Here is a 22,346-nt window from a genome sequence, read left to right as displayed (position 1 = left end):
TGAATACATTGTTTCTAAAAAATGTAATACCAAAATATCGATATATATATATATATATATATATATATATATATATATATATATATATCTTAGTTCTTTTTACAGACAGATAATTGAATAATATTGTAATATGTTATAATAAATCATAAAATAACGTAATAAACTTTGTCGCAAATTTTTATAGATAAAAACAGTTCTTATTACTGCAATGTGAAATATTTTTATAACACTAGATTTGATTAGACAGACGCGTTGCTACCAATTCAAAAATTTCTTAATCTACTTCCTATGACACATCTTTTAAACATATTCTAGATGAATTCATCTTAAAGTGATAAAATCAATTTTTGAAAATTGTAATACATTTTTAAATAAATACATATAGTAAAAAACATTTTTATTTATTAAAAAAAATAATAATGCGAAAAGAGCTCAAATGTAATAATATAAAAATCAAAAGAATATAAACGAGTTCGAAAGCCGCGCTGAGTGAACGCAATAATCAAAACAAGTAGATAAATTCGTGTATATGTTTCAATCTTTAATAACGGTCTTCTTCAGTACAAACAAGCATCTGTAACAATGATTAACAACAATGTTTGACCCTAATCTTTAAAAGATGAACTATAATTATAGTAATTACAAATTCTGTGGAAAGTCCGTAGTAACAAAAACGTCCGTTGACTGTCAGTTATAGGTTAACAAAAGAAAATCAAGATCTCTCGGAAACGTGCACATGTTTTGGCCTTGACACATGTTTCGGAAGCTTAGGCATCGCGCACTATAAATTTTACGGTTCCTTACATAAATTCGATATCCGAGAAATTTTTGTCCTTCCCCCTAAAATATGATTGTGAAGCTGCATTCACAATCCTTCACAAATTCAAAAAGTTTATAACAACGGGAAAAGACCACATTGATCATCTCTCCAATGACATAGTCTATAAAATTGATTGCAAAAACTGTAAGTCATTTTATGTGGGACAGACAAAACGTTAACTGAAAACGAAAGTCTCGGAACATAAGGCGGATATAACAAAACCCAGTTTCCTCTCTGTTATTTCCATATATTGCATCGAGAAGAACCACGAATTTAACTGGGAAAATGTAAAAATTTTAGACAAAGAACCGTCTTATGTAAAAAGATCAATATCCGAGATATTGTACATTAAGAAACAACAAAGAGGATTGAACAAACAAAGTGACACCGAGCTCCTTTCCGAAGCATATCTTTCTATTCTTGACCGAATTTCCCCTTCTTAGAGTCCTCATCCCTCCTTCTCAATTTTTTCACCTGACTATCCCTCGCTCGTTTCGCCTGTTGTCAGTCGTCTTTAACCCTTAAACACATAAGTGGGTCTGAGAGACCCTATATGAAGATTCGAACTGTGTGAAAACGCAATGAGATAAGAAGCTCCGATCAAGACGTAAAAAAAGTTTAAAATCTCCTCTTTCGATTGATATGATTGATCAACCTTTTTGATCAATTAGAATTTGAACGGCACCGCAGCAAAGTTTTGTTAGGGTCAATGCGACCCATATAGTGTGTGAATAAAACATTTTTGTGAGTAATCTTATGTAAAAAATCTGGACAAAACACCTTCAAACAGGTCCGTTTGCGTATTTTACTCTGTCAAAAGTTCAAATACTATAGTGTCGTGAAAAAAAGGACTTTTGCGTAGGGTCCGAAATATATTATCAAACACATCAATTTTCAATTTTAGACACCTTGACTCAATCAAAACCTCATATTCGCCTTATTACGTAAGTATAATTTTTTATAGAAATGGCAGTAACATAATTTTTTTTTTGAAAGTATGACTCTTTAGCTTTAAAACGCCGTATTGTAAAGTTCTTAAAAGTTTTGTGTTGCAAAGATATAATTTTTAAAACAAAAGTGAATTTTTAGACACCCAAAAATATCTCATATTCTTTTTGTTATATATTTATAACAAAATATATTATTTTATACTTTTTAAAAAAAATGACAATACCATAATTTTTTTAAAAATGTATGACTTTTTAGCTTTAAAACGCCGTATTCGGAAGTCTTTAAAAGTTTTTTGTTGCGAAGATATGATTTTTTAAAGGAAAAGTGGATTTTTGAACAATTTTTAATTTTTACTTAATGGTTTTTTTTTATAACTTAAATTATTTTTTGGCAATGCTGATTATGCAGTGACATTTCTGAGATTCTGATGTGAAAAAAAGATTGAAAAATGTTGATTGGAACCAAAGTTATAACGTCTCAAAGTTGAAAAAGTCTCCCAGACCCAAAAATGTGTTTACGTATTTTACGGGATCGGTGTGTTTAAGCAAATCTGATACGATATTCTTATATTATTTTTTGTGATTATTTCAAATCGTAACATGACTAATTGTAAAACACAGTTTTTCGGAATCTACAGGTAATACTTATTTTTATTTTATTTCATTTTATTTATATATGTTTTTAATTTTATTCTGGGTTTTATCCTTTACACTTTTTAATTAATTTATTTCTATTTTATTACTAATTTTTTATTCTGTTTATTTTTAATCTACTGACCATCCTTTTTTTATTATCGCGCATTCTAACAATTTGATATATACTCGTAAAAGTCTTTTATTATTTATTTTATTTATTTATTACTTAATTGTTTGCGCTCCGTTATTTATAGTGCACGATGCCTAAGCTTCCGAAACATGTGTCAAGGCACGTTTCCGAGAGGTTTTGATTTTCTTTTGTTAATCTATAACTGACAGTTAATGGACGTTTTTGTTACTACGGTTTTTCCACAGAATTGGTAATTACTATAATTATAGTTCAATTTATTTTTTAAAGATTAGGGTCAAACACTGTTGTTAAACATTGTTACAGATGCTTGTTTGTACTGAAAAAGACCGTTATTAAAGGTCGAAACGTATACACGAATTTACCTACTTGTTTTGATTATTGCGTTTAACACCCAGCGCGGCTCTCGAGCTCGTTTATATTCTTTTAATTTTTATTTATGTTGAAATTAGATCTTGTTAAAACTTTTGTGTTAAATTTATAACATATTCAAGTGATTAATATAATGTGATTATATTATTTGAATATTATTTTGTTTAATTGATATTCAACATTTCTCAGTGTTAAATTAAAACAATTTATGAGTAAATAGATAACTAATATAGTTAATATAATATAGTTTTAAAATATAGGATAAGGTTGCCGAAATCGCACCACTTTTGACATAAAGGTTTATAACTAAGTTATAAACCAAAGTTATAAACCTTTATGTCAAAAGTGGTGCGATTTCGGCAAGAATATTTTTCATTTTCTTACGTCATAATAAAATATAACATTTCTCCTTTCATATTTATTTTTTTCACAATTGTATGTATTTTCATAAATTTTTATGAAAATGACTTTTTTAAGAAGCCTTTAAATAGTGCGATTTAAGCAACCAGTCTCCTAAATCGCACCACAGGTTAATATTACTCTTCCCGAGATAAAGCGACCCTGTTTCTGCTTGATTCTTTTTTTTGAGCAAAAATGCGTTAGATAAGCATACTTTTATTAATATTAGAGATGAATACCATAAACTAAATATAATTTCCGTCAATGTTCGATAACTTTTTAATAATATTGCAATAACATTGTTATATTACGGCCATATTATTATAATGTATTTCCTGTATGATTATTATATTTGATTTTATGTATGTAACCATGATCAAAGCAATAGTGCAATTTAGGAAACTAAAGCATTTTGTAAAATTTTATTTATTTAATTTATAAATAAGAACACAAAGTTATTTGAATTTTGTTAATTTAATTTTTATAATATTGTAATTATTACAAATTATCAAAATTTAGATTATTTATTTTATCTTTTATGGAATCAAACTGCGAAATGTATTAAAAAATAGCAGCAAACAATTCTACAAATATCAATAACAAAATTTCTATTGTTCTTAATATTAAATTCAATTAAGGATGATGACAATGTTATGTAGTTCCGAAATAATTTCACAAAGAGTATACTAGTACTGTGGTTGAATTGATGTGCAAGGTGTGGCATTTAAAAACCGGTACGAAATTGGCAACCTTACCCAAAATTCTAAGATACAATAAATAAAAACATAGATTCGTGTCAGCATATTAGGAATGTCAATTTTACTAAAAAAATACGTTTCCACAATTTATTTCCAAATTGTGTCGAAGTGTTATCATTCTTTGTGTCAATTTTTGATATAATATTTATGTTGCTTTCTAACATATTCATCTTGTGTTAAATTAACACAAAAATTTGAATGCACCGTTTGGGACATATGCGATATATATTAAGTTTATTACAAATTGTCCAACTGTGTAAGAACAGCATAAAAATATAGTTTACTACATATTAGAATATATTTTAAATAATGCTAAAGTTACGTAACTTTTTAGATTACTGTGTACACTGTAAAAAATAAAATGCTAATTTAACACGTTGTATGTCCCAGAAAGTCCACTCTAAATTTTAAGTTAAAATAACTCAAAAGTTAAGTTAAAATAACTCTTGTTTTAACTGAATAACTTAAAATAAGAGTTATTTTATCTTAACTTTTGAGTTATTTTAACTTAAAATTTAGAGTGGACTTTCTGGAACATTTTATTTTTTACTGTGTAATTTGTGAACTTTTTCTTGTAAGAAGCATTAAATTTGAATCCAAATCCGTTTTCGATTCGTCTATCACTGTCTGCGAATATCATGACACTTCTACAACCACTCTGTGTATCACGGGGTTAACGACCGAACACGGAGAATTATAATTGTAACGCGACGCGTTCTCGTATGGCGGTTATACGAGTGGGCCTCCCGAATACGCGCGTTAATTATATTTATCATTCGCAGGTCGCGCACGCAGTTGACGCAGAATTCCATGCTGCGCATTAAATAATAGTCGTAACGGTGCCAAATGTCAGATGTACTTCCGGCCGATAACAATTTCATCGCGTATACGCGCTATATCGCCGGGCGGCCGCCTCGCCCGACGGATCGTATTACGAAATTACTTTTTGGCGTGTACACGACATTATTACAATGCCGCCGCGCGCCGCGACCATGGAATGACATCGTTCATTCTCGCAATCAGCGCGCGCGAACCGTAAACAGCTGCTGACGAAAATGGCGAAAAACGAGCTAGTCGAATGATCGATCTCCGATTTCCGCCGGAAATACGCTCCCGAGCGATCCGACGAGCTTGATTCGGGAAGCGGTATCAGCTCCCCGGTTTCCGAAAGGAAATCGACCAAACTGCATCTCGTTCTATAATTTTTTTCTAATCCTTTTTCTAACGCTCGAAGTCTCGCTGATCGTAATAATCGTGAAAATTTTTCGATCGTTCGAAAAAATGGCAAATGATTTTGAAGTGATTTGTATGATTCCGGCTTTTAATCTTTCCACAAATACAAAGAAGCAAGTATATCCGTTCAATTCTAACTTCCTGCACCCCTAAAAATACCAGTGCGATCTGCACAAAATCTAGATATAGCAGCAAAATAAAAATTCAACGTAGCAAAAATAAAATATAAATTTGATACAATTTATATGATACAGAATTTTTATCCTACATTTGAAATAAATGGATTGTTAAATTTATTAAGCGCGTGAACAAGCAAAAATGTAATAAAATATTATAAATTCTTTCATAGCTAATAATATCTGAAAATTCATTTAATTTTTATTTTATAATCAAACTTAATAATATTAAATTAATTTTTGCTTAATTAAAGTTTTAAATTGCTTTTTAAGTTAATCTTCAAAATAAAGAACTTTGTGTGAATTAAATTTCTAGGATGAAATTAAATATAAAAATTTGTACACTTCCAAAAAATATTTAATCACTCGAACACAAAGCATGTCATCACTTATTTGTAATAATTTGTAAAAAATTACATATACTTATCTGTATATGTAATTACAATTAAGATAATGTTTCATTACAAGCTATAATAATTGTACAAATATGTACATACTATTGTCGTGGTGATGCAAATTACTTTGTTATTTCAAATAAAATTTTGAAACTTTACTTGCAATAAGTTTCTATAAAATAGTTTATTGAACTATGTACGTTAATTCTACATATAAAACTTGTACAGGGATAGGCAGAATATCTGTTACTTGACTTTAGACTGCAATTCATAACGTATAAAACAAGCACACTCACTGGCAGCCGTGACTAATAGAACGTGTACAACAAATTTAAAAGAGAAAAGAGACGCTGTAATTTCTTTGTTTAAAAGTGATAAAAGTAAAGCTGATATTGTGAAGTTGTTAAAATCACAAAATATTTGTAAAATGTTTATGTATCGCATGATTAAACGTTGTGAGGACATTGGCTGTTTAGATGGCAGAAGAAATAGTGGTGTTAAACCAACTGTTACGGGCTAAATACCTCAAAGTTACTTTTCATCCGCTTAGGATACCTTTTTAGACAGAATTGATCTTATAATCAGATTTAAAGGACAACAAATCAAAAATTGATGTAAGTATTTATAATCTACAATTCACTAGCTACAATTTAAAAAAAAATTAACTAAATTGTTTCCTTTTTTTCAGGACTTATTGTAGTTTAAAGTAGTAACAAATATTCTGCCTAACCCTGTATAGTTGTCACTTGAATAGTACATAGAGTTTGCTACTATGAACTTTTCTCTAAGTGTCCGGAGGTAAAAATCGAAGCGTAAAAATATTCATAAGTATCTCCCTAAATTAAAAAGTTTCTTACGTATGCCGATTTCTTTCTTTTCTATATAAAAATAACTCAAAATGGTTTTTTTACTGACGTTAAACCGGTAAATCGAAAGGTAAACCGAGCGACTAAACCAACTGTATTTTCGTTCTGGCGTATTCTCTCACATTGATGTTACTCGCGAATGCGTCCGATTTTCGTGAAACGTTTGCGGAAATTTGCGCGCGCATGACCGGCGGCGGTGCACCAAACTAATTGGTAGACCAAAAATAGAAAAGACCGATACACGTTATGCTTGCAGCTGACGCAAACAACGCTCAAATCCGCGATTACAATATCGCGCTAACGGCACCACCCTCGCTTGACGTGCGCTCGCGCTATTTCTCGTAATGCTCGCGGCTGCTCATACGTTTATGTATTTGACAAGCATCGTCTTCCGTTCATAAGTTGTGAAGTGAAAACGTGGGCATAGAATTATATATCCCATATGAAAAAATAGTACTTAATGAATGATTATTTGAACTTAGACCGTTTAAGTGTAATCACACAAATAATTAAGAAAGCGATATCAAATACGGTCTAGGGAGGATCTTTATTGCCTAACATTATTTTATGTGTACTCGTCTTCAATACATTTTCAATTTTGATAAAACTGCGCATCGAGCACAGTCGGACTTGAAACGTAGTTATAAACTGAATCTAGACATATAATGTCACAAATTAAATACATCCTCATTGATAATTGATTAATTTAACAATATTACTACCAGCATCTTTAAAAACTACAAATAATTTATTGCGAAAACTATATGCTGGCCGTATACGCGACCATGGAGTTTTCTTTTAGTAAATAGGATGTAAATAACTGGAAAATGCTTGAAGAAATTATTTCTAAATTTATAGATTAATAAACGTGTATTATTGTTTTTTATTCAATGGTACTTGGAAAAAAATTTGTAAATAAGACAACTAAGAACTTCACTAAGTCAACATAGCCGTAATATATAGTCAATTTTCTATATTAAAGTAGCAAAGTGTCATAACTGATTAAAATTAGCGTTTATAACTAATAATATTTGTTAAAATGGTACTGTAAATTTGTTAATACATCGAGACAACTTTCTGCAAAAATCAATTGAATACATAGATTAAAATTTTTAACAAAATCACTAACTAAGATGGCGCAGACTTTTGTTGTTGTAATAAAGAAAACTTGATACGTTAGCAATTTTTATCATAACAAAGAACTAATTTCTGTAACAATTCATTCATTGTTTTCAGACATAACTTCTTTGTCACATCTCATTACTTATAGAAGTTGAACTCGTGTAGTAAGTTATAAGTTAAAACTAAATTGTATTGCTAATGCAGCTGAAAAGTCTTGTTATTTGAACAAAAAAGAATTTGTTTTTACAACAAAATAATTTGTAGTTTTATTATAGTAAACTTATAGCAAATAGTACTTAATTAATTCTCTTTAATGTCTATATAATAGATCTTGCTACAGCAGTATAAAATCTGTTAAGCTAGCAAATTATTTTTCTGTGTGATTGGCGAAAATAAAAGAGTGACTAATATCATAACAAATGATTGAGAAAGTTTTACACAGTTTTCGTAACAGAATTGATTTTTGTTGTAATAAAAACGGAGCACGGCTCGAAAAAATATCGTATCATTTATGTAATATTATTAGAATGTTTAACTTTTACTTTTTCTTATAAAGTCATTAAATTAGAAAAAAATTCTCTATTGTATAGAATAATATACTAAAATAAAATTGTCAAATTTTTTCTATTAAACGCAATTTTATTTTTTTATTTTTTTTATATCCGTATACGTGTCACTGAATAAAAGCTAATTAATTGCAACAACTTTCCGTCGGACACTCTGTATTTATATATAACAATTTACAATTTATACAGAAGATTTGTATGATCAAAATCTCAGTTATGAGATTTAAATAAAATTTGTAGTTGATATTATCAATTTCGCTATTTTATTATTAAAATGTTGATGATTGAAGGTATGTTTTAGTTTAACGAGTATTTAAATAAATATGTTACACATTGTTTAAAATGTAAATTTTGATATATTGCAATATTATAATTAAACATTGGAATCAAATAAGTAATTTTTTGAAACGGAAAATACACGCGAGATTAACCAATTTAGAACATAGAAAGAAAAAAAATGTTTTCATAGCAAACAATATTGGACTGCCCTTTCGTTAGTCTCGCGCTGCAAAACAATTAAAAACGGATGTTGCATCGCTGGCCCCATGTTGTTAACGACAAATATTTACGATATTTACTCGCGTTTGTTTTACGCCAATTCACGTGAATTTTGCGCGACAGTTACCTGCCAATTTATATCGATTGAATCATGTTATGCAATAGCGACATTTCCAACGAGTTGAACGAAACGTCATGTAATACTTAAGAAAAATATTCGTTTCAATAAATAGACGAATCTGTTTATAGAGGGAATTTAATAGTATTATAATTCATAATAATTTAAAATAATGTAAAATAAAAAATATAGCACATACGATTCAAATTAAAAAATTTTATTATTTGTTAATTTTGAGATTCATTTTATTAGAATAGTGAAAATAAGTTTTGTCATTTTATGTAAAGGTTAATTTACACGATACTTTTTTCATTAACAATAACTAGCGTGCTAGTTTTCTATATAACGAACTAAAAAATTAGTGACTGACAAAACATAATGTTTATTCTTCACATGACATGTAAAATTATAAATGTTTTATTTCCATACACCGTGTGTATATAATTAAACAATGCATAAAAGAGAGCAATAAATAATAAACCAGCCGGGTTAGGCGTTAATGCAAATTTATCAATTCTTTAATTACATATAACTCTCAATTTGATCTTAATTATTACATAAAAAATAGCAAATGATTCGACTTATCGTGACGTCATCTTGCACGGTGGTATTGTTAAACAAAATCGTGGAAAGTCTGTACCTCCTGACATCTTAATATTAGCTCTAGAATTTAGATTCGTCAAAAACTTACAGGATTTTTATCAAATTTTGTAAGTGGGCTCTCTGTATAACAGTGATAAAACAGAGAATTATGTGTAATCGAAATTGATAAATTCGCATTAACACTCAGTACAACTGGTTTATTATTTTTTGCTCTATTTTATGTATTGTTTGACTTTGAATCTCACCAAGCCTCCGTTGTTATTGTTTATACTTTTGTATACAATTATATTATTTAATTAATAATTTACTAATTTGTGTTAGAAGACCAGCTAGTTGCTAGAAGTATTGTATAAATTGAGCCTTAGAGAAAAAAAATGATTTTTCTTGCGTGATTTTTCTTCATGAAACGATTTATGTTCATGAGAGGATAAAAAAATGATGAAAAAAGAACAAGTATATAGATACATTTTCTCACCAAACATTTATGTCCTTTATAATAATTATTTTTGCACTTATTTTAAAAATTATCCTACCATTACCTAAAATTTATCCATATCTCACTAATTTATTATCAAAACGCGAAATTTATTTTCTTTTTATCACATTTTTTAGAAGATAATAATAAATAATAAAAAATTAAATTGAATACAGAGAGACTCATCAGTCTCATCACTATTAGGAACAAAACAAAAAAAAAATAGAAAGATTATATTTGAATCAGTATGAAAATTGCTGCGCAAAGATCTTAACATAAAATTTATCAATAAAAAATAATTTTATAATGTTTTAAAATAGATTATTGATCAGAGGAATCGTGTATGTGTTCAGCGTGCGCGCGCGCACATGTCATTGGTCTTGCGATCGCCCGCTGGTATGTGAATTTTAATCACGTTGGGGTGCATTGCGGGCGAGTCAAGTGCCCATGGCACTTTGTTGAAGAACGGAGATCGTGCTCGAGATTAATGAGATGCGACAGAGAGGATAAACGGAGGTAAAGCCGCCGCGAAAAAGTGTCGGAAGCCGGCCGACGGGGTTAAGAAGCCGCGACGGATTTACGGACGCTGTCCTCTTCAGATCCTACGAAGAGGACACATAGATTTTTCCTGGCGTTTTCGCGGCGAGTGCCCGCTGGATCCTTCGCGAATAATATGAAGATCATTCCAGTGGGAGAACGTTTTTATTGCGTCATGAAACGATTTATGTTTATGAGAGAATAAGATAATGACGAAAAAGGTAACAAGTGTATAATTAAATTTTTTTGTCAAACATTTATATCCTTTATAATAACACTTTTTATACATATTTAAAAAATTATCTTTGCCCAAAATATATCCACTTCTCGCTAATTTATCATCAAAATGCAAGATTTATTCTTATTCTCTCTCTTTCTCATCTTTTTTTAGAGGATAATAAATGACAAAGAGTTAAATTGAATAAAGACTCATAATTATTAAAAAACAAAATAAAGAAAAGTAAAAAGATTATTTGAGTCAGCGTGGAAATTAGTGCGCAATGACTTAATTGATTATTATGATATAGGGTCTCCCGTTATATCATAATAATCAATTAAGTCATTGCGCACTAATTTCCACGCTGACTCAAATAATCTTTTTACTTTTCTATATTTTGTTTTTTAATAGTTATGAGTAATCAATTTTAACTCTCTCAGGGTTTAAGATGACAAATTTTTCCAAATTAATAACAAATAATGTACCAACACAGTGGTCTAGATCTCGAAAAAAACTGGCCAAAAATGCAAAAAATAAAAGTCATAATTATGAGTTTAGTATTATAGAATCTTGTAGAGAGGTCACTACATGTTATTCCAAAGAGAAAGTAACGGTTCTTTTATACCTGCAGTGCTACATTAGTTCAAAAGTGACCGTTCTTAGAGCACGTGAGTCACGCTGAGCGCGTCCGAAATATTCGACGTTTTTCAAGTGCGTATAACTTTTTACTGGAGTGTCTTTTTTAATTCTGTTTGATGGAGGGTATTAACGAAGGTATGTAGAACATTTTCGTATATTGTTTTTTTTTATGAATGTATACTCGGCATGAATCATGTCAAAGTCCTGCCTGTACAATTGGTTCTCTTATAAAAACTTTTACCGTAAATCATCGAAAAAGTTATCGCGCCACTAGGAGCTGCAAATCTAAAACATTGAGTATATAGCTTAAGATGTTTTCTAATAAAGTTTTAAAGAAAATTCTGCCCATCTCTGCCCCTGTCGTTGTAAGGCTATTCTGAATACAACGATGTCGAGCCAGTTGTTAGGTTAGGTTCGACACTCAGGCACGCAGAAGGGTCGGCGACTACTTGCCTTTGAAAACTCAATAGTGAACGTCGACTTTTTATTGCTAAGATAATTTGAATATATATACCGGGTGTTTTATTTTAATATATCGTTAAATTTTCATAAAGTTTTACAATTAATTATTCAAATAACACTCCTCAAAAATATTAAATTGTATACATAATTTTTTTTATTTCACAATTTCAAATAATGCTTATTCTGAGAGAAAAATCTGTTTATATTTAATGCTACATTATATCTGTATTTTAGGATCGCGTATTGATAAAGTGATCTGTACTCGACGGGAACTTCCCACGCAACACAAGGACGTCCTTTGGACGTCCGATGGATGTCGCGGTCAGACATGTCTTGACGTCCAGATGACATACCAATTGTGTCTTGTAGACGTCTAGGAAACGTCCTTCGGACGTACAATGTACCGCCTTCTAACGTCAAATGGATGTCATTAGGACGTCTCAGCAGGACATAAAAAGGACTTTTATGGATGTTGTTTGGACATTATTTTATAGTGCGCGATTAGGACTTTATTTAGTAAAAGATGATATTTATTAGTAAAAGTAGTATTAACCTTGCCGAAAATGTGCGATTAAAACCGATTTAAAAAAAAAGTAATCCGAATCGATCGAGATTTCTGCACCGAAAATATGGTGTTAAGACAGATTGAAAATATTATAAAATCGGAACCCAGATAGATTTATTAAAACAGAATACATTAATATAAAACGTTATAAATGTTTAATTTACAAAAAAATATTTCTTGTATCCTTTTCGTTAAAAAGGACTAAAAAAAGATTAAATTTGAATTAAATATTTAATTTTTGTACAAGATTAAATAACAATACAAATTGTTATTTACATGTAAAAATTATAAAAATTTATGTGGAACAGCGTTCTACACACACGTCACATTTGAAAAGACTGAGAGCGAGTATTCGTCTCGAGGTTACAACAAACAGCTCCTAAAAAGTCTTACTGAAGTTAGCTGGAGAGTCGGCCGCGGTGGCGCCTAAATATAACGCCCGTGGCCGCATTCGACTCACGAGAAAATCTCTCGCAACGTGGCCGCCTAGCGGTGGTCCCAGCACTCACTTGTTAAATTCATTTCAATCCAAAATTACAGGATTTCATAAATTATAATTAAATCGAATTTTAATATATATACATGTATTTGATTCACAGAATCATGTAAACAGATATGATTCTGTAAATCAAATATATATACCTTGCTGCTAGATGTATAATTACTTTCTTTATATTTTTAATTTATGTTTCAAAACGTTTTTTCCAAGAAAAATTTTACTTGATATAATATACGTTATTATTTATTTATATTTTGACTAGGACTTTCCTCACAAATAAAATAGCCATTAAATAGCATATTAAATTAATCGTTATAGTATTATACATATGTATTAAATATTACATAATTTAAATATTATATCTAATGAAATATTAAATATTAACAAATAATATATTTTATTAAAAAGCTATATACTGTATATTAAAGCTTCTCATATTATCAAAATTTGTAGTTTATGTTTATATATGGTTAAATACATCTTTTGTTAAATATTTTTTAACATGAAAAATTATCTTTATAATTTTATAATTTATAAAATTCTTGTGTTATAATAATAATGATAATGATGATAATAATAAAAATACTCAATTTCGTTGACATATATGTATATAGCGGACCTTTTCGGAACGTACCACCAATTTCTGCTAGACATTTAAAGGACGTCCTTAGAACATCTTCAAAATGTCTTATTTAATATAAAGAACAACGCAATTTTCGAATGCATATTTATTATGTATGTATACATAATATGTTAAATATTACGAATCATCCCAAATATGTCCTGCGGATGTCCTACAAACGTCATACTGCAGCTATGATAAACCAGGATGTCCTTCGGACGTCTTTGGAACGTCCTATGGACGTACGAGATATTAGGAGATTACAAGGACTTTTGTGGACATGTATCGGACGTCCGCGGACGTCCGTGTGTTGTGTGGGTTTTCGAGGTTGTACGGAATGATTGGCATTCAAACTTAAATACGCAACTTTTATCAGTGGAACATTTTGCTGCAAAAATGAAATGTTGTTTCATAATTCATTTCGATGATCGAAAAAATGTTAAGGATGTGTTGTCTAAAGTTCAATCGAGATGGAAACGATGTCATAGAACAATAGAACGCTTCCTTAAACATAATGTTTGAGAAAACGATATCTTACGGGCCCACTCCACGGACCTCACCCCGTCATCTATATTGCACGGGCCTAAGCCTTGCAACCGGGGCTCCTAACAGACAGCGCATGCGCTACGCCCCTACCCGGCATAATTCTGCGTGTGACTCTAACTCGAGCTCGCTCTCTCTACACCGTCGTGGATACACACATGTGCTACCAGGAATTCTTAAGAAGATTGTCATATACATGCGATAATTCGTGTGCCTCGTCTACCATTTTATGTAACAAATTAACATTAAAGCAAGTCAATACATTTTCGTACATGGTCCTTCGAGCCGGATATTCTAATCACGACGACGCGAGGGACGAGCCATCGCACAACAATGCAGCCATTTTTTCTCTCGAGGTGAGTCTCCAACGTTTCCTTCCTTTCGTTCTCCCTGTACTAACTGTTATCATACGCGATGTCAATGCGAGCGTTAAGATTACTCAAGGCCAAAAGGGCTACAATAAAGGCACAGTGTACGCGTACGCGAAATGTGATAGATGCCGTAGATCCAAACGCAATAGATTTTACACACGTGAAACAACGAAGAGACAAATTCACGAAACATTGGAATCAATTCAATAGGATTCAAGCACAAATCGACGAATTGCTCGCAACATCAGACGATTTAGAATACGTAGAGCAGCTCAAGCTTGAGCAAGAAACCGAATACATTGAGTTCGAGGAAATGTATTTTAATGTCGCCGAAAAAATAGAGCGTTTTTTGAAGATCGAGTCAGTGAGCACGGACGGCACGCGTGACGGTGCACGAGAAACACGTAGCAACGAACGATCACAGTTTTTATACGCGCGTGATATTAGTCAAGTCCATCTCCCGAAAATAGCCATACCAAAATTCAGCGGTAAATACGAAGATTGGTATCCGTTTCACAATACTTTCGAGTCCATAATACATTCAAACACGAAACTAACGGATATTCAACGTTTTCATTATTTAATTTCGTCTCTCGAGGGCGGATGCCGCGCACGTAATTAAGTCATTGGAAATTACGTCCGATAATTATCATCAAGCATTAGATCTATTGAAACAGCGTTACGATGACAAACGTGTCATTGCACAAGAGCACATTAAGGCACTGTATGAGCTACCCACAGCACCAAAAGGTAATCACAGCGTTTTAAGAAAATTAATAGATGATGTACTACGTCATTTGCGTTCTTTGAAGAGCTTAGGCAGACCAACTGAACAGTGGGACGACCTTATTGTTTATCTGATCATCTCAAAACTGGACGCAAATCTCACCAGTGATTGGGAAGATCATATTCCACCGGGTGATATCCCCACTTTAAAACAACTCACAGACTTCCTCACGCATAAATGCAAAACGCTGTCAACAGTATCAAAGAGAGTTCCCAGCAATTCCACAAATTTAAGCATGCGTAAAGCAACCGGTAAAGCGACCAGTGTCCATCTCACAACTACTAACATTTGCTGCTTTCATTGCAAGAGAAAGCATTACATTTTTCAGTGCCCCAGCTTTTTAAAATTATCAAGCGAAGATAGAAATAAGGAAGCAAGGGCCAAGCGATTATGCATCAATTGTCTACGTTCCACGACGCACCAAGCTAAAGAATGTAGATCGTCAACATGTCAAACATGTAGCAAGAGACACAACATGTTACTTCACATACAAGACAAGGAAGTAAAAATTCAGAAAGATAGTGAATCTGCAGATCAAACAAATGCCCGTGTTTTTGCACACTGTACTATGTAATCACAGCCGACATTGCCCGCATGTACAGACAGGTTCGCATAGATAAATCACAGACACACTTGCAAACTATTTTTTGGCGAAATGATCCAAAGGAAAACATAACTGCTTTCGAACTACAAACGGTGACGTATGGCACAGCATGCGCCTCTTTCTTAGCAATAAGAACAATACAGGAGTTGGCTAGCATAAATGCAACAACGTACCCACTTGGGTCCGCGACAATCATGAACGATTTCTACATCAGACTTGAGAGCTCTTCGTGACAAAACCATCAAGGTATTAGAACAAGGAGATTTTCATCTCAGAAAATGGGCATCAAATTGCCCTGAAATATTAAAGGACATACCATGTTTCGAGCCCAGCGCTCCGATTCACTTCATCAATCATCACGAGGACATCCATACCTTGGGAATGCAATGGAACATAGCAAGCGATAACTTCCAGTACGACATTAATATTATCGACACCTCCAAGGTAACAAAGCGAATCATGTTGTCTGCATTATCAAAAATTTTCGATTCCTTAGGGCTCCTAGGACCCGTGACGCTTTTTGCCAAGATACTCATACAAAGAGTATGGATACTTAACCTTGCATGGGATGAAACTGTGCCCATGGACATTCACACAGCATGGCGACAACTTGAGTCTCAATTAAATATGATTCGCAATTTCAAAATACCTAGATACGTATCATGTAAAAACGCTATCAGTCTCCAAATTCATGGTTTCTCAGACGCAAGTGAAAAGGCTTACGAGGCGTGCGTTTATCTTACAGCGCGCGGATCGCACAAAATTAAAACACGCTTATTATGCTCGAAATCCCGTGTCGCGCCTTTGAAAGCAATTACACTTCCTCGACTGGAGCTGTGCGGAGCATTGTTGCTGGCGCAGTTAGTAAACAAGGTATTAAAGGCAATACATCTTAAACCAGATGCTGTATATTACTGGGCAGACTCAACCATAGTGCTACATTGGATAAGAGCTACTGATAAAACCTGGAACACATTTGTTTTTAATAGAGTCGGTAAAATTCATGCTCTGTCACAGGCTAACAATTGGCTTCACGTAAACACAGAATGCAATCCAGCGGATCACATTTCAAGAGGAACTCTTCCTTCATCGTTGGTCGGTTCCGAGCTCTGGTGGTCCGGTCCATTGTGGTTGTCCAAAGAGGCTCAAGATTGGGACACAAGCATTCCGTCAATAGCATCGAGTGATTTACCAGAACAGAAGCAAATTACTAAAACTATGGTCATCATCGACAATAAACAAGACATCTTTGAGAGGTTCTCATCACTAACTAAGCTAATCAAAATCACTGCGTTATGTCTGAGGTTCATCAAGTTCACCAGAAATAAATTCAAAAACCAGGAGAACAAAATTACAGGACGCATAAGCACATCAGAATTAATAAATTCAAATCTACGCCTGATAAAGATAGTGCAAGAAGCAACCTTTAGTGAAGACTTACATGCATTAAAAACAAAAGGCAGCGTTCCCAGAAAGAGCAAATTGTCAAATTTATCTCCATTCTTAGACTCGCAAGGTATTATAAGAGTAGGCGGTCGACTACTAAAATCATCATTAGCAATGGACGCCAAACATCAAATGTTATTACCAGGCAACCATCCATTCACGCAATTCGTCATACGACATGAACATTATAAACAACTACACGCAGGAACATAAGCTACTCTAGCAGCCATTCGTATGAGATACTGGCCTTTATCAGCACGCAGCAACGTGAAAAAACTTCTCAGAAAATGTATAACGTGTTTCAAAACAGCGCCTCGAAATTCTGAAGCAATTATGAGCAACCTGCCAACTTACAGAGTAACACCATCAAAACCATTTGCCTTCACAGGTGTTGACTACTGTGGCCCAATACACATCAAGTCCGGACGACTTCGTACAGCTAAACTCGAGAAAGCATACATCGCTATATTTATTTGCTTGGCAACAAAGGCAGTCCATATAGAATTGGTAAGCAGCTTAACGACTGACGCCTTTCTAAATTCTCTCAAGCGATTTATCGCTCGTCGGGGGAAGGTAACGCATATATATTCCGATAATGGAACAAACTTCCAAGGAGCATCAAATACATTAAAGGATCTCTACCGAATGCTGCATCATAAATCTCATCAAGATAAAGTCGATCAACTTTTAAAAGAAGATTTCATCGAATGGCACTTTATACCACCACATGCCCCACATTTTGGTGGAATATGGGAAGCGGCAGTAAAGTCCGCCAAAATACATCTAAAACGCATTGTTAGCGACGCCGCATTAACATTTGAAGAAATGTACACTGTGCTAGCCCAGATCGAGGCTGTCATGAACTCTCGTCCTATTACACCTTTATCCGATGATCCTAACGATCTAACCTACTTAACCCCTGGTCATTTTCTCGTTGGAGACGCTCTAACCTCTTTTCCGCAACAAGACGTAACTCACGTACCTATCAATAGACTCTCACGTTGGCAACGTGTCATTCAAATAAACCAACATTTTTGGAAACGGTGGAGTCATGAGTACTTGCAGCAGCTCCAACAACGAACGAAATGGCAGTACTCCAAAGGTCTTCAACCAACGGTCGGTGACATGGTCATGCTACGAGAAAGTGATACGGCTCCCATGCAATGGCTTATTGGACGAATAGAGGAGGTTTACCCAGGCACTGACGGAACGAATCGAGTGGTATCAGTGCGAACCAATAAAGGAACCTACAAGAGGCTAATCACCAAAATTTGCATTTTGCCATTGCAAAAAGACGATTAATTCTTTCATCTTATGCAAACGCGACGTTCGCGTGCCATACCCTTTTTTTTAATTATCATCTTCATTTGTTTTTATTCAGTATTCTTTTCTTGTTTTGTCACAATTTATGTAACATATTCTGTTTCAGGATCACATTGCAAATGAAATTTTTTGTTTTCAAAACAGGCATTTAAATGCCCAGGACAACAGTCTATGATTGCGCGTCTCCTCATTTGAAGGAGTCTTCACCCCTTCAAGGGGGGCGATATGTTTGAGAAAATGATATTTTACGGGCCCACTCCACGGACCTCACCCCGTCATCTATATTGGGCCTAAGCCTTGCAATCGGGGCTCCTAACAGACAGCGCATGCGCTACGCCCCTACCCGGCATAATTCTGCGTGTGACCCTAACTCGAGCTCGCTCTCTCTACACCGTCGTGGACACACACATGTGCTACCAGGAGTTCTTAAGAAGATTGTCATATACATGCGATGATTCGTGTGCCTCGTCTACCATTTTATGTAACAAATTAACATTAAAGCAAGTCAATACATTTTCGTACACATAATGAACAGTGGCTTTCTTCTTCTATGACTATTAATGTACGTATTTCGAAATGTTTTCTTAATATTGTTGACATTAAAAATTAATATAGGAATATATCACTTTTAATTAAAATTTTTCAAAAAAACAAAGTAAGATTAAAAATTTTTTACAATAATTTGATTATGTACTTCAGCATGTTAGTACAACTAACGAAAAACCTGCGGATTCGAGTATGGCTACAACAAGTACAGCGAAATCCGCGGAGTCAAAAAAACGTGGTCGATCATCTATGAAGTTCGAGGAAGCAAGTAATCGAACCAAGAGAAGAATAGCCACTGACTTACATAAATCACAAAGCACATTAGAATTATCGTTGGCTACTGAAATGAGCTTTTGTTCTTCTGAAGCCTCTAATGCTGCCAGTATTGTCAAAGAAATTACAACAACGTTATCAACGCGAGCTGATAAATACAGAACAACATTAAAATTATCTGCAACTTCTCGTATTACTACAATGTCTGGCGATTCTGCGCTTTCCGATGTCATTGAAGGAAAGTTATCCAAACATCAGTACTTACTTATTAGAAAATCAATGAAAAAACATAACGCTCTTACATATCCCGCTTACGAAAAAATTTTAGAAGCTAAAGTTTGATGTTACCCAAAAGATATTCAGATAACTGAAACTCGTGCGGAAGTCAATGTACAGGCACTCTTAAATCATACATCCGAAAGAATTTTACAGGTTCAAAAAGATACCATAAAAACATTATTTCCAGAAATTCTAAAAAATGCAAAGTTAATTTTAAAATGGGGGTACGATGGGCAAAGCGAGTGCAAACAAAAATTTATTGATGAAAATAGCACGGACGCTAATGTATTTATTACTTCGTTAGTTCCATTGCAACTGGTTTCCACAGATAATTTTAAAAAGGAAGTAGTGATATGGAAAAATCCGACGCCTTCGTCATCTCGTTTTTGTAGACCTATAAGGCTACAATTTTTACACGAGAATGTAGAGTCTATTTTAAATGAGAAGAAATATATTGAAGATCAAATTGCGTCTCTTCTTCCTTTTGAAATTATTTAGGACAAAAGAGAAGTAATAATACATTACGAAATGATTTTTACTATGATTGATGGCAAAGTATGTAACGCGGTAACATCTACTAAATCATCTATGCGCTGTTATTTGTGCGGAGCAACGTCAAAACAATTTAATAACCTTGATTTAATAAAACATAAAGAAATTGACGTTTCTAATTTACGTTATGGATTATCAATTTTACACGCATGGATCCGTTTCTTTGAGTATTTGCTGCACCTTGGATATAAACTTGACAGTAAAAAATGGCAAGCACGATCAACAGAAGAGAAAAATGCAATCGAGAATCGGAAAAAAATAATTCAGAAGGGATTTAAAACACAGCTAGGTCTTCTTGTGGATCGTCCAAAACCAGGCTACGGCAACACCAACGATGATAATACGGCTCGTCGTTTTTTTGAACATTCGTCAATATCTGCTAGAATCTTAAGATTGGACGAAAATTTCATTAATAGATTCCACATTATCTTGCAGGTCATGTCAAGTGGATATAATGTAAACATTGAAAAATTTGAAAAATATTGTTTTGATACTGCGGAAATGTGTGTGGCCAAGTTTCCTTGGTATTACATGCCCACGACAGTTCACCAAGTTTTAATACATGGAGCTCAAATAATTCAATCAGCTGTATTGCCAATCGGTCAATTATTCGAAGATGCCCAGAAGCCAAAAATAAGAATATAAAAAAATATCGTGAAGGATTTTCTCAAAAAAATTCACGCGTAAACATAATGGCAGATGTGTTTCACTGGCTTCTGATATCTTCGGATCCTCTAATTTCGAGCACAAGACAAATGGCATCTAAAAAAAGTAAAAAGTTATCATTGGAGGCCTTAGAACTTCTATTTTGCACTGAATCTAAAAATTTTATAGAAACTACCGATAATTCTGATTCCGATTTTGATTTTAATGATAATGATTCCGATAGTGATTGCGATTAATTTAAAATCTAACTTCTTTAAAATTTAAAAAAATTTTTTTATCTTTTTAATCTTTTTTATAAATCTTCTTTAAATATTTTTAACCGTTTTAATCTTTTTTTTTAAATTTGATAATTGTTTCTTAAATATATTTTATAATAATTGTTACTCTGCGAAAAATTTTGAAATAAAAATCAACTATACATATATTGATCTTAATTTTGCAATTGTAATCCTATAATTGTAATTAATAATTGTGAATACTCTGATACACCAATTTATATAAAATTTCGAACAATTTTTAATAAAGTGTTCAGTCATATTAGATCCGCCATTTTCAATTTTGAAATTTTCATATCAAATTCGTTATCAGCGACCTCAAAAACATTTATATATTTTTGTTCGTTTAAATATGAAATCTCTTTCTATTTTTGGTCAGCTTTTTTGAGATCTAGATAATTTATTAGAGACTTTAGATAGCAACAAATAATCTGTGATAGTTTGATTTTAATCTGTTTATAAGAATAGATAACAAAGGAGAAGAGGGTAATATGGCACCCATTTTTATTTTATTGTATAACTTTGTTTATAATTAACATTAAACATTAATTATAAATTAATTTTAATTTAGCATTAAACAACAAGCATAAAATAATGTCTCTAATGTTTCTAAACACCGCTCTTTTGAATGACATTCGATTTATCGAAGAAATATTTTGATATAAAAATTTCACTTAAAAAACCATATTAACAAAATTCCATGTTATTGTTTTAACTTTGTATAACTCGAAATGAATACGGCCGAATGAAAAATTAAGTAACAAAAAAACACTCGAGTGTATGTACTTTCGTGTGATAATACACTCAAGTTTAAAAATAATAAGGAAGTGTATGTAATTAAAGGTTAAAAGTGTATTTTGAAAAAATTTAGAAATGCTTAAAAGTAAAAATGCCTTATAACGATTGTCAGTCATTATGTATTGGCATATTAGCATCACTAAAAAGCGGCAGGCTATTAAACGAATAACTCCATAAGCAATTGTTAAAATACGTCATCTAATAATA

The 22,346-nt window shown here is 32.6% G+C and overlaps 2 protein-coding genes and 1 long non-coding RNA gene across 4 annotated transcripts in view; 2 read left to right on the top strand and 1 right to left on the bottom strand.

Moving 5' to 3' along the window:
• LOC105199864 (UDP-glycosyltransferase UGT5) overlaps positions 1-22,346 on the bottom strand; it is a 187,387-nt gene that overhangs the window by 19,073 nt on the left and 145,968 nt on the right. The gene's annotated exons all lie outside the window — the stretch shown is intronic.
• LOC120359285 lies at positions 4,553-12,245 on the top strand. The gene is made up of 2 exons (XR_005576089.1): positions 4,553-6,501; positions 6,576-12,245. It is a non-coding gene; the product is annotated as an uncharacterized LOC120359285 (long non-coding RNA).
• LOC105199863 lies at positions 19,170-20,707 on the top strand. Its single transcript, XM_011167135.3, has 2 exons — positions 19,170-19,312; positions 19,450-20,707. Exons 1-2 carry the CDS (start codon positions 19,301-19,303, stop codon positions 19,909-19,911), a joined length of 474 nt encoding a protein of 157 aa, XP_011165437.1. The 5' UTR covers positions 19,170-19,300; the 3' UTR covers positions 19,912-20,707.

The sequence above is a fragment of the Solenopsis invicta genome, chromosome 12 (genome assembly GCF_016802725.1).
Source record: "Solenopsis invicta isolate M01_SB chromosome 12, UNIL_Sinv_3.0, whole genome shotgun sequence".
Classification (NCBI taxonomy): Eukaryota; Metazoa; Arthropoda; class Insecta; order Hymenoptera; family Formicidae; genus Solenopsis; species Solenopsis invicta.
The sequence above is the reverse complement of the archived record's forward strand: the minus strand, read 5'-3'. Positions and strand labels throughout refer to the sequence as shown.